The sequence below is a fragment of the Mustela lutreola genome, chromosome 2 (assembly GCF_030435805.1).
Source record: "Mustela lutreola isolate mMusLut2 chromosome 2, mMusLut2.pri, whole genome shotgun sequence".
NCBI classification, from domain to species: domain Eukaryota; kingdom Metazoa; phylum Chordata; class Mammalia; order Carnivora; family Mustelidae; genus Mustela; species Mustela lutreola.
In genome coordinates, this window is record NC_081291.1 from 165431835 (window position 1) to 165445948 (window position 14114).

The 14114-nt window shown below is 38.5% G+C and overlaps 1 protein-coding gene across 2 annotated transcripts in view; it reads left to right on the top strand.

The window, feature by feature from the left end:
• LOC131825132 (cell surface glycoprotein CD200 receptor 1-like) overlaps positions 1-14114 on the top strand; it is a 63507-nt gene that overhangs the window by 40263 nt on the left and 9130 nt on the right. Inside the window, exons 2-3 of one of the 2 annotated variants that reach the window (XM_059164122.1) lie at positions 10960-11019; positions 13763-14077. In XM_059164122.1, the coding sequence (XP_059020105.1) occupies positions 10960-11019; positions 13763-14077 (375 nt within the window). The remainder of the gene's footprint in view (positions 1-10959; positions 11020-13762; positions 14078-14114) is intronic. The other variant, XM_059164123.1, reaches the window with a different exon arrangement.

Below are 14114 nucleotides of genomic sequence, written 5' to 3' on the forward strand. Positions count from 1 at the left end.
AGAGTGATAATTTGACTACTTCTTTGCTGATTTGGATGCCTTTAATTTCCTTTTGTTGTCTGATTGCTGAGGCTAGGACTTCTAGTACTATGTTGAGTAGCAATGGTGATAATGGACATCCCTGCCTTGTTCCTGACCTTAGCGGAAAAGCTTTCAGTTTTTCTCCATTGAGAATGATATTTGCGGTGGGTTTTTCATAGATGGCTTTGATGATATTGAGGTATGTGCCCTCTATCCCTACACTTTGAAGAGTTTTGATCAGGAAGGGATGCTGTACTTTGTCAAATGCTTTTTCAGCATCTATTGAGAGTATCGTATGGTTCTTGTTCTTTCTTTTATTGATGTGTTGTATCACATTGACTGATTTGTGGATGTTGAACCAACCTTGCATCCCTGGAATAAATCCCACTTGGTCGTGGTGAATAATCCTTTTAATGTACTGTTGAATCCTATTGGCTAGTATTTTGGTGAGAATTTTTGCATCTGTGTTCATCGGGGATATTGGTCTGTAATTCTCTTTTTTGATGGGATCCTTGTCTGGTTTTGGGATCAAGGTGATGCTGGCCTCGTAAAATGAGTTTGGAAGTTTTCCTTCCATTGCTATTTTTTGGAACAGTTTCAGGAGAATAGGAATTAGTTCTTCTTTAAATGTTTGGTAGAATTCCCTCGGGAAGCCGTCTGGCCCTGGGCTTTTGTTTGTTTGGAGATTTTTAATGACTGTTTCAATCTCCTTACTGGTTATGAGTCTGTTCAGGCTTTCTACTTCTTCCTGGTCCATTTTGGTAGTTTATATGTTTCTAGGAATGCATCCATTTCTTCCAGATTGTCAAATTTGTTGGCGTAGAGTTGCTCATAGTATGTTCTTATAATAGTTTGTATTTCTTTGGTGTTAGTTGTGATCTCTCCTCTTTCATTCATGATTTTATTTATTTGGGTCCTTTCTCTTTTCTTTTTGATAAGTCTGGCCAGGGGTTTATCAATTTTATTAATTCTTTCAAGAACTAGCTCCTAGTTTCATTGATTTGCTCTATTGTCTTTTTGGTTTCTATTTCATTGATTTCTGCTCTGATCTTTATGATTTCTCTTCTCCTGCTGGGCTTAGGGTTTCTTTCTTGTTCTTTCTCCAGCTCCTTTAGGTGTAGGGTTAGGTTTTGTACCTGAGACCTTTCTTGTTTCTTGAGGAAGGCTTGTACCGCTATATATTTTCCTCTCAGGACTGCCTTTGTTGTGTTCCACAGATTTTGAACCGTTGTATTTTCATTATCATTTGTTTCCATGATTTTTTTCAATTCTTCTTTAATTTCCCGGTTGACCCATTCATTCTTTAGAAGGATGCTGTTTAGTCTCCATGTATTTGGGTTCTTTCCAACTTCCTCTTGTGGTTGAGTTCTAGCTTCAGAGCATTGTGGTCTGAAAATATGCAGGGAATGATCCCAATCTTTTGATACCAGTTGAGTCCTGTTTTAGGACCGAGGATGTGATCTATTCTGGAGAATATTTCATGTGCACTAGAGAAGAATGTGTATTCTGTTGCTTTGGGATGAAATATTCTGAATATATCTGTGATGTCCATCTGGTCCAGTGTGTCATTTAAGGCCTTTATTTCCTTGCTGATCTTTTGCCTGGACGATCTGTCCATTTCAGTGAGGGGAGTGTTAAAGTCCCCTACTATTATTGTATTATTGTTGATGTGTTTCTTTGATTTTGTTTTTAATTGGTTTATATAGTTGGCTGCTCCCACGTTGGGGGCATAGATATTTAAAATTGTTAGATCTTCTTGTTGGACAGACCCTTTGAGTATGATATAGTGTCCTTCCTCATCTCTTATTATAGTCTTTGGTTTAAAATCTAATTGATCTGATATAAGGATTGCCATTCCTGCTTTCTTCTGATGTCCATTAGCATGGTAAATTCTTTTCCACCCTCTCACTTTAAATCTGGAGGTGTCTTCGGGCTTAAAATGAGTTTATTGGAGGCAACATATAGATGGGTTTTGTTTTTTATCCATTCTGATACCCTGTGTCTTTTGACTGGGGCATTTAGCACATTAACATTCAGAGTAACTATTGAGAGATATGAATTTAGTGCCATTGTATTGCCTGTAAGGTGACTGTTATTGTATATTGTCTCTGTTCCTTACTGATCTACCACTTTTAGGCTCTCTCTTTGCTTAGAGGACCCCTTTCAAGATTTCCTGTAGAGCTGGTTTGGTGTTTGCAAATTCTTTCAGTTTTTGTTTGTCCTGGAAGCTTTTAATCTCTCCTTCTATTTTCAATGATAACCTAGCTGGATATACTATTCTTGGCTGCATGTTTTTCTCGTTTAATACTCTGAAAATATCATGTCAGCTCTTTCTGGCCTGCCAGGTCTCTGTGGATAAGTCAGTTGCCAATCTAATATTTTTACCATTGTATGTTACAGACTTCTTTTCCCGGGCTGCTTTCAGGATTTTCTCTTTGTCACTGAGACTTGTAAATTTTACTATTAGGTGGCGGGGTGTGGACCTATTCTTATTGATTTTGAGGGGTGTTCTCTGAACCTCCTGAATTTTGATGCTCGTTCCCTTTGCCATATTGGGGAAATTCTCTCCAATAATTCTCTCCAATATACCTTCTGCTCCCCTCTCTTTCTTCTTCTTCTGGAATCCCAATTACTCTAAAGTTGTTTCGTCTTATGGTGTCACTTATCTCTCGAATTCTCCCCTTGTGGTCCAGTAGATGTTTGTCCCTCTTTTGCTCAGCTTATTTATTCTCTCTCATTTGGTCTTCTATATCACTAATTCTTTCTTCTGCCTCATTTATCCTAGCAGCGAGAGCCTCCATTTTTTATTGCACCTCATTAATAGCTTTTTTGATTTCAACTTGGTTAGATTTTAGTTCTTTTATTTCTCCAGAAAGGGCTTTTATATCTCCCGAGAGGGTTTCTCTAATATCTCCATGCCTTTTTCGAGCCCGGCTAGAACCTTGAGAATTGTTATTCTGAACTCTAGTTCTGACATATTACCAATGTCTGTATTGATTAGGTCCCTAGCCTTCGGTACTGCCTCTTGTTCTTTTTTTTGTGGTGAATTTTTCTGCCTTGTCATTTTGTCCAGATGAGAGTATATGAAGGAACAAGTAAAATACTAAAAGGGTGGCAACAATCCCAGGACAATATGCTTAACCAAATCCAAAGAGTTCCCAAATCGTGAGGGGGGATAAAGGGGATAAAAAGAGGTTCAAAAAGAAAGAAAGGAAAAAAAATAAAAGAATTTAAAAGAAGAAAATGAATAAAGAAAAATATAAAAAGGAAAAAATATATATATTAGATAAACTAGTTAAAAAACGTTAAAAAAGAAAAGTGTAAAAATTAAAAAAATTTTTAGCAGAAGAAGAAAAAAAATGAAAAAGAAAAAAATTAACATATATATATATATATATACACATATATATGTATATATACACACAAAAGATAAGGGTAAGTATGATAAAGGGATGGAATATGACTGTAAAGATGAAAATTGAAAAATATTTTTAAAAAGGAATTGATAAGAAGTTGGTTGAAGAAAGAAAGAGAAACTTTTTTTTTTAAGGGAGAGAATGTGTTCAGGCAGGAGCCTAGAACAAAGCCAGACACTAGATTTAGGGTATATTTTGGTATGTTAGAAAAAACTGTATCCCTAAAATCTTTAAGAATGAAAAACTTGCATATATATAAAAAAATAAGATCAAATGCAATGGAGGGATATAACTTGACTGTAAAAATGAAAATTAAAAAAGATTTTTAAAAAGAGTATTTGTAAGTTGTTTCTTAAAATAGGAAAGTGGAAAAATTAAAAAAAAGAAAAAGAATAAAATAAAGAAAATTTAAATATTTACTTTTGAAAGACTAAATAATCATGGGATAAAAAGCTATGAATTCCATGTGCTGTATTTCCCTAGTGCTGGACTTTTGCAGTTCTCATTGATCAGCTGGATGCTCTTTCTGATCTTCTGGGGGATGGGCCTGTTGGAATGATTCTCAAATATCTTTGCCCAAGGTGGAATTGCACTGCCCTTGCCAGGGGCCAGGCTAAGGAATCTGCTTGGGTTTGCTCTCAGTAACTTTTGTTCTCTGAAAGATCTGTACAGCTTTGGAGGACAAAAATGAAAATGGTGGCCTCCCAGTCTCTGGCCCAGAGATGCCAAGAGCTCAGGGCCCCACTCCTCAGTGCACCCTCAGAGAAAAGCAATCAATCACTCCTGTCTCCCTGGTCTCTGGCCACACTCTGAGTTCTCCCAGTTTGTGACCAAACATTTCTATCTGGCACATGACCCCATTTGTCATCTCCAAACCCAGCAGATTCCTGCAGCACACTTTTGTGCTACTCTTCCTGGTGGGGGAAGGAGAGTCTCCCTGGATCTGACACTTGTGGGGTTCCTGCTCAAAGAGCAGTGGCCTGACTGTGACTTGGATCATGGTTTATGGAAACCCTGAGCTGAAAGCCCACTCCTTGTCTCTGTCCTTGCAGCTGGTTTCTCCGCTCTGAAACCTGGGAGCTCTGCCACAGTTAGGCACCCTTGGTCTTTCTGTGACTCCAAGGGTCCTGAGACCACACTGTCCCATCAAGGATTCCACCCCCCACTTATTCACTGGAGTGATGTCCCCCCATGGAACAGACTTCCAAAAGTTCCGATTTTGTGCTCTGTTGCCCTGTCACTTGCCAGGAGCTGGCCCCTCCCCCATGGTCTATCTTCCAGTATATCATCTCTGATTCATTAATCTGCATGTCCTACCTTCCAGAAAATGGTTTATGTTCATAGAATTGATGATATTCTTTTCTTTGATCTCCTGTTGAGTTTGAGGGTATTCAGAATGGTTTGATAACCACCTACCTGAATTCCTGGATCAGATGAAATTTAGGTCTCCTACTCCTCCACCATCTTGCTGCTCCCCTGTTTTACATGTTTTCATGGTTATCCCATAATCCTTGGATATTCTTTGTATGGGGGGATTTGTTATTTGTTTTTTGGTTTTTGGTTTTTTGTTGTTGTTGTTGTTGTTGTTGCTGTTTTTAGTGTTCTCTTTGCTTTTCAGTTTTGGAGGTTTATATTGTTATATTCTCTAGCTTAGCAATTTTTCCTCAGCCATAGCCAATTTATTAATAAGCTCATCAAAGACATTCTTCATTTTTGTTACAGTTTTTTTTAATTTAATTTTGTCAACTTTGCCTTATGTGTTTTGAAAGTCTTATTAGGTTTATGGGCATATCTTGTTTTATTGTGTTTCACTTCACTGCACTTTGCAGATATTGTGGTTTTTTAGAAATTGAAGGTTTGTGGCAATCCTGCATGGAGTAACACGATCAGCACCATTTTGCCAACAGCATTTGCACACTTTGCCTCTCTGCGTCTCATTTTGGTAATTCTATAAATATTTGAAAATTTGTTATTACTTTAAATTTGTTGTAGTGATCTGTGGTCAATGATCTATGATGTTACTATTTTAATTTTTTGTTGTGTCACTAACCATGTCCATAGAAGATGGTGAACCCAAATGACACATATGTGTGTGTGTTCTAGCTCTATCACCAACTGGTCATTCCCCATGTCTCTCTCCCTCTCCTCAAGCCTCTTTCTTTCCTGAGACACAACAATATTGAACATGAAGCTCAAAATGACCTCTAAATATTCATGTAGAAGGAGGAGTAACATTTCTCACTTTAAATTAGAAGTTAAAAAGGATTAAGCTTAGTGAGGAAGGCATGTTGAAAGCTGAGACAGATCAAAATCTAATCCTCTTGTGCAAAGAAGTAGTCAAGTTGTGAATGTGAAGGGAAAATTCTTGAAGGAAATTAAAAGTGCTACTCTAAGGAACACACTAATGATGAGAAAATGAAACAGCTTTATTGTTAATTTGGAGAAAGCTTGAGTGATCTGGATAGAGTGTCAAATCAGCCACAACATTCCCTGAAACCAAAACCTAATCTAGAGCAAGACCTTACTCTCTTCAATTCTGTGGAGGTTAAAAGAGATGAAGAAGCTGCAGAAATAAAAGTGGGAAGCTAGAAGAGGTTGGTTCATGAGGTTTAAAGAAAAAAGCCATCTCCAAACCATAAAAGTGCCAGGTAAAACAGCAACTGCTGATGTAGAAGCTGCAGCAAGTTATCCAGAAGATCTAGCTCAAAAAATTCATGAAGGTGGCTACAATAAACAACAGATTTTTAATCGAAAGGAAACCATCTTATATTGAAAGAAGAGGTCCTAAAGGACTTTGTGAAATTCTATTGCCTTTTTCTTTTCATGTATATTTGTGTTGTTCTCTCTCATTTTTCAGTTTGGGTAAGTAAAGAATCAATGAGTAACAATGAGACCTCTGCTGTGTTCTTGTAATTGGTATAGTTTTTGGGGGGTGAGAGTATGGGAAGAGAGTATATATTTTTTCTTTTTTTTTTTTAAATTCTGCTTTTATTTCTTTAAACACTCTCCATATATTTATTTTATACCCTACATTTAATAATTCTAAACTCAGAAGTTCTGAATCTTATTCTCCTGTTTAGGAAAGGGAGGGCAGCCAATAAAAAGTACATTATCTCATTTTGTGGTTGCATTCCCCCCCCATGTTTTGTAACTTTGGAATATGAACTCATAATTATGTGACTTTGTGTCTGAGAACTGGGTTATAGAAACCTGGTGAAGGATCATCATTTTCCATTATGATAGTTAACCTGAGTCTTTACTCACTGCTATGGACTGAATATGTCCTCCAAATTTCATATGTTGGAATGTAATCTCCAATGTGATGGTATTTGGAGACGAAAGCTTTGTGAGGGAATTTTGTCATGAGGGTGGTGCTTTTGATCAGTACCCTTACAAAAGGAGACCCAAGAGAGCTTGCTTTATGTCTTTCTCTCCCCTTCTGGCCCTGCCGTATTAGAATACAGTAAGAAGGCAGCTGTCCACAAGCCAGGAAGTGGGCTTTCACCAGACACCATATCTGCCGGTGATTTGATCTTATACTACCCAGCCTCTAGAACTGTGAAGAAAAAAAAAATGTTTGTTATCTAAGCCACTCTGTGGTGGCTTTTTTGCAGGAGGCAAAACTAAGATGCTTGTTTACACTTGATTTAGTTATATAAGGCAAACCATACCCTCTTTGGCTGCCCTTTCATCTTATCCCAGGTTAAGGTTTACTTAACTTTTTTCACAAATCCTTTAGGTCAGAGCCTCTTCATTGTCATTCTGGCCTTGTTAGTGTTTATGGTTATCCACTTTCCTGTGATTGTTAAGTGCTGTCACCTTGTCTTGGTACTACAGAATCGTATCACCCTCTCTATGGCCAGCACCACTATACCACAGGTGGTGTGCACCTCCTTAGTTAGTGTGCATGGATAAGAGTACTCACTTTATTCTGATGAATAGGGAGATGGCACACAACCCTGAACACTTCAGGGTAATTCTCTAGTGTAAATAAATGGAAGACTTTCAGAATTCTGTCTGTTTTTGTGGATTTAAAAGAAGACACAAAATCTTAAGACTTCTGCCCTGAGAAGGAGCTAGAGGGAATGGAGAAGGAATGCATCTTTAGGAAAGGTCTTAGAAACCTACCAGAATCACTACCTGGGCTGACAGGTGAAGACCTTTTTTTCCCTGAAGCCAGTCAGTAAAGACAGAAGGAAGTGACAGCGTCCACAAATGTGAAGACCCTAGCAATGCAAAATTCCAAAAAATTAAAGAAAGGTGACATCACCAAAGGAAAAAAAATAAAACTCTAGGGTCTAATAACAAAGAAATGGATATCTGCATGTCTGACAAAGAAATCAAAAACAGTCTATGTAAGGAAGCTCAGTGAGCTGTAAGAAAACACAGATAGACAACAAAACAAAATCTGGAAAACAGTACATGAACAAAACAAAGTTTCAAGAAAATGATAGAAGTCATGAAAAGAAACACAAATTTTGGGGCTGAATAATTCAATGACTTCATTGAAAAATTCAATATAGAGTTTCAACAGCAAATTCTTCAAGCAGAAGAAAGAATCAGTGAATGTAAAGATATAATTTGTAATCACCTAGTCAGAGATAGAAAAGCAAGAACAAAATAATGAGTGGTGAAATTCTATGGGTCTTATGAAACACCAATAAACAAAATAATGTGAGCATTATGGGAGCCTCAAATGGACATAAAAAAGAATAGAGCCCACATCTAATTTAAAGAAATAATGAGACAACTTCATAAAACTTTGGGGGCAATGGGTATGGAGAATTAACATCAAAATCCAGAAACCCAAATACTTGACTGACCATAAAGGAATCTTCACTGAGATACATTATGATCAAATGGAAAAGAGAGACTTTTAAACCAGGAGGGGATAGGTGACTCATCACATATAAAGTAGCCCCATAAAACTAGATTTCTCAGCATAGACCTTACAGACTAGAAGAGTGGGATGATATATTCAAAGAGCTGAAAGAAAAAGCCTGGCATGGAAGAATACTTTATTTGACAAACCAAAAAATAAAGATGGGATAATAACTTTCTTTGAAAAATAAAATATGACAAAATTTGTCAGTACTAGACCTGCTTACAAGAAATTATAAAGGGAGGGCACCTTGGTGGTTCAGTTGGTTAAGTGTCCCAGGTTCCTGGAATCAAGCCAAGGTTGGGGGTCTCAGCTCAGTGGAGAGTCTGCTTCTCCCTCTCCCTCTGCCTGCTGCTCCTCTTGTTTGTGCTCTCTCTCAAAAAAATAAATAAAATCTTAAGAAAAGAAGAAATCCTAAAGGGAGCTCTTCAAGTTTAATGAGAGAATGCTAATGAAGACATATGAAAAATATGGAAAATAAAACACATTGTTAAAGGTAAATACATAGTTGAATTCAGAATAGTCTAATACTGTAACAGTGTTGTGGAAAGCACTTTTAACTCTAAAACAAATGTCAAAAAGAAAAGTATAAAAAATAATTATAGTTATAATAATCTGTTAGTGAATGCAAATTGGTATATCAATAAAATAAAAAGGGGAGAGAAGTAAAAGCATTTAATATTGCATGTAATGGTAATTAAGTTGTAAGTAGCTTAAAATAACCATAAGGTGTTTCATATAAGCTTTAGTAACCACAAATAAAAAAATATTTGGTAGACACACTAAAGATATAAAAAAAGGAATCGATGCATACTGCTATGAAAAACCAGCAAATCACAAAGGAACAGAAAGAGAGGAAGAAAGGAACAAAGGAACTTCAAAATAGTCAGAAAACAATGAACAAAATGACAGTAGTATGTACTTACCTATCAGTTATCCTAATATAAATAGAATAAATTCTCCAATCATATGGTATATAGTAACTGAATGGATAAAAATCAAGAATCAACAATATGCTACCTGTACGAGACTGACTCCAGCTCTACAGATACAATAAGCTGAAAGTGAAGGGGTGGAGAAAAGTGCCCCATGCTAATAAGAATAGCTACTCTTAATTTAGAGAAAATAGACTTTAAGTAAAAAAAAAAAGTAACTTATAGCAAAGAAGGTCACTATCTAATGGTGAAGGAGTCAATTCATCATAACACTTGTAAATATTTATGCATCCAACATTGGAGCACCTAAATATGTAGAGCAGATAGGAACAGAACTGAAGGAGAAATGGGCAACAATACAGCTGTTGTAGGGAACTATAATACCCCACATTGAAAAATGGATAGATCATTCTGACATTAAATCAGTGAGGAAATACTGCACTTGAACAACACTGTAGACCTGTAGGCCTGACAGAGATGTACAGAACGTTCCTTCCAAACACAGTAGAACGCTATCTTCTAAGCACACACAGAATATTCTGAAAGATATATCATAGTTTCAAAAGAAAGGTTTTTATAAAAATCACTTCAATAAATAATTTTTCAGAACCCGGCTTTGAAGTACATTAGGAGTATTTTATCAGAAACTTTGTAGACCCTAAGTGAAGGAATGCATGTGGATCTTAGGAACTACGGAATTAGAAATGAGTGAGGTGAAGAGTATCATTATCTATCTTTCTGCTTCTTGTTCATTCTTCCCAAGATGGGCATATTAATCAGTTCCTCAGAGAAACAGAATAATAGAAGGAGAAGGAGAGAGAGAGAAGGAGGAGGGAGGAAGAATAGGGGCAGAGAGAGAGATATTTATTTTAAAGAATTGGCTCACATAATTGCAGAGCCTTGGCAAGTCCAGAATCTGCAGGGTGGGCCAGAGCTAGAGACCCAGAGAGCACAGAAGTTTGAGTCTGAGGCAATATGCTGTAGAACTCACTTTCCCAGGAGGCCACTCTTTTTTTACTAGCAGCCTTCGATTGATTGGATAAGGCCCACTCACATATGGAGGGTAATTTACTTTATTGAAAGTCTACTCATTTAAATGTTAATTTTATCTAAAAAAATTACCTTCACAGAAACATCTAGAATATTGTTTAACTGAATACTTGGGAACCATGTCCAAGCCAGGCTGACACATAAAATTAGCAGTCACAGTAGGAAAAATGGGGAAAAAAAGGGATGAATTATTCCTCTGAATCTGGTTCCAAATTTTCCTGAAAGTAATCTCATTTGTGCAGCTAGGTGAGGCCCACCAGTAGATAAAACAACTTTAATCCTGGGGGTGGCATCTGGAGAAAGCACTACTCAGCCCAGCTCATATGAGGTACCCACGATGGGCCAAACCAGTGGGTAGGAAAGAGGTGGAAGCAGGGTTATCTTGGACAGAATAATGATCAAGTGTGCAGCATAGTGTCCCATAAGCAGGAAATAATTGATTAAGAAGTTATAATATAATTTTTAAGTGTTAACATGTTTTTCCACTTAATGATGGAATGACATCTAATTTCTATTTTGCAAAGCTTTTCATGGGATTCAGTTACAGTTAACTGATTTTCTATCATGGTGGCTGTAAGATTTGTGGATACATAGTGGTTTGCACTTTTAGGCACCTAAAATTGATTTCTTTTACTTTTCTCTGAATATTTTCTAGCTTCAACACATAGTTCATCTGTGAAAGGAAAGGAGAGAAGCCTCACACTTCCTGCAGAAGGTAAAGTGATTTTTAATTTTTTTTCTAGAATCCAGTACTAAAAGGAGTAAATGTGGAATTGCCTTAGAAACATATCTGATGGGCTGGTCAGGGGGCCAGCCTTGAGCCCAGTTGAAGAGTGTGGTGAACCAAATGCTGCAATGTGGGGGACCCGGTCCTCCTCCCCCAAGGCAGTTCAATTCCATGTGACTATTCTGGAATTCTCTCTATCATGCCCTGTGCCAGGTTTTGTGGGGAGAACAGAGATGAACAAGAAGCTAGACTGCCAGAGCACCGTAAGGGGCTCAGTTTTGTGGGGGAACCCAGAAATAAACACAGATGCCATATAAAGTAGGGGAGATAAGCCCTAACATCAAGTGTGCTGGGAATGTAGAGGAGGGAGCGTGACCACCAAGGCTCTGGGAAGGCATCATGGAAGAAGCAGCATGTGAATTAGCTCTTAAAGGAAGAGGAACATTTTCATAGACAGAAGTGCTGTGCAGGCATCCCAGACTGCAAGGACTATTGAAGGAAGACCTAGATACGCAGTGATGCTTGCTGTTTCCTTTCTGAAGTGTGGGGGCGACAGAGGGGTGATAAGATTGCCAAGGTGAGTCAATTTGAAAAAGAGGAATTTCAAAGCCAGCACAAAGACATGCCAGTGTTGTCTTCAGGCAGTGAGAGATCTCTGAAGGGTGTCAGAGTGGAGGGGATCACCCCTGTGTTACAGAATCCTGGACCTGGCTGCAAGGTAAGGTGAGAGCTGAGGAGAGGAGAGTTTCGAGACAGAGAAGATGGTAGGAGCCTTCTGTAGTAACCCAGGTGTGGTGATGGGGTCTTAAAGTAGGGTATGGCAGTGAGAAGAGAAAGGAAAAGGGATTGTCTGTGTGCAGAAGGCGGCAGGAGACTGGAGGGGAGTCAGAGACACAGGATGCAGCAACGCTGGGACATCGCTGCTGTTCTGGAGCAAATATGAGAATCTACCTGCTACCCCTCTGTAAAAACGGAAGTGAGGTCACCATAGCTGATCACAGGGCTGTGTGGAGATTATATTTGTTAGACAAGGGCCAACCCATTGAGTGTGGGGGAGAGGCTGGGCATTGGCAAATTATCACAACAGGTATGAAAAGAGGAAGAAGAGGATTAGGAAAAGGTGAATAACAGGAATCAGGTAAGAAGTCGCATTGAGAGTGAAGGAGGAATGCTGGAGGGTCACAGAGCAGAGCATGGAGAAAGAGCAGAGACTACGCATGGTGTGTGGGATCCTCACTGATGGAGCTTCTTTACAGGAGACGGTGCCCTTGTTACAATGCACATGTTTGATTGATCAGCTCGTAGGTTCCTTTAAAAATAATAGAGCCAGATCTTGAGAATAAGTATCAGGCAAAATATGAGAGCCTAAGACTGCTCATAAGCTGAAGTTCAAACAGAGAACACTCTCAACCTGCTTCTCACCAGCCTCTTCTCTTTCTGGGTTCATCTTCTGCACCCTGCCCTCAGGCACCTGTGTGCTCACCCACACTCACCTCTAGCTGATCTCCAAGCCCCTGTGTTGCTGCTCACCTCTAAGCCTTGGCCAAATTGCAGGCTCCCTGTGCCCAGAGTAGGGACACACTTGCAGTGGGGGAAGGAACATGTATTTAACTGCCTTTCAGGTCTGCTCTAAAATCCATCCCCACTTGCTTCCTATAGCTATGGGATATTGATTTGGCTGTGAAATGCAAGGGCTTGAGTCTATCACAGAAGAGGCAAATGAACCAAAAGAGGAGAGGAGAGACCTCACATGCACTGTTTAGCATTAGGAATTTCATCCACATAACACTTTGCTCCACCTCAGCTGGTTCTGCTCCTATTAAGGTGATGAGCTCGCTGCCACTCACCTGGGTTTGCAGGTATGTTGTACCTGATGCCCCAAACCTCTCTCAGCAAAGCCAGTCATGGATGAATTATGAGTGTTTATGGGAGAGCTGGAGCTTCTAGATAGGAGAATAATTGTAGGTTTTAGAGTTAATTTTTTATACTGAAGATGGGCAAAAGCAGTAACCTTCTTCACTTAATACTCATAATTAAGTAAAACATAAACAAGATCTGTAAACAAAGTTCAGGGTTGGACTGTTTGGCAGTCCATGAATAGGAAGGAAGGAAGAAAGTTTGGTTTGTTGATTTTACTGACTTTGTGAATCTCCAAGTAAAGAGTAGCTTAAGAAAGTCCAGTCTGTTCAACCTGAATGTCATCTGATAGATTTTATTTGGGTTTGTCCAAAGGGGTACCCTTTGGTATAGGAATTTCATTCTTCTACTACTGATTTATTGTCTCTGATCAAAACTTAGGAGAAAAGCACATCACCAATTTTTCCACTTTCTGTGGAAGGAGCACGAGTTATAAGTCTAATAGTTTCTTTGAAAGAAGGATTAGATTTAGATATCTTTGTCCTTTAATTTATATTGTGTTTTCTTGTTTGTTTTCAATAAAATCTCTGAGGCAATTTTAAGCCCTTAAAATATTTTTCACACATATAATAAATGTAGCTTATCTAATAATACAAATATAGGAGAAAAATGGGTTCATCTTTGGATTAGGTTTAATGCATTATACACATTTTGTGCATGTTTAATTTTTTAACGTAAGCCTAATATTTTGGAATAGGATGACTAGCAAAGTCATGTGTTAGTACACTTTATGCAATATGTAGTAGAAAATGTAGCACTTGAAGTGTTTTTAATCCAGCTTTTCTTTCATCATTCTCCTTGTGTGTGTGTCCAGCTAACTCTTCTCTGTCCGTACTTGTGGATACAAAGGCTGTGCTCCTTTGTCCTCCTGACAACCCCACAGCTTTGGTGGTAACATGGACAATAAGCCCCAGAGACCAGCCTCCCTGCACTAGAGTCCACAGGAGAGACAACAATGAGACCAGTGTAAGAAACTGTACTGATGCGAGAATATCCTGGGAGTCCAGACCTGATCAGAATCCTGCCCTTCAGATTGACCCCGTGGCCCTCATTCATGATGGATATTACAGGTGTGAAGTGGCTGCAGAAGAAGGGCATTTCAGTCATACATATTACCTCCGAGTGTTAGGTAAGGAGCATGACATATTGTGGTACATCACATAACC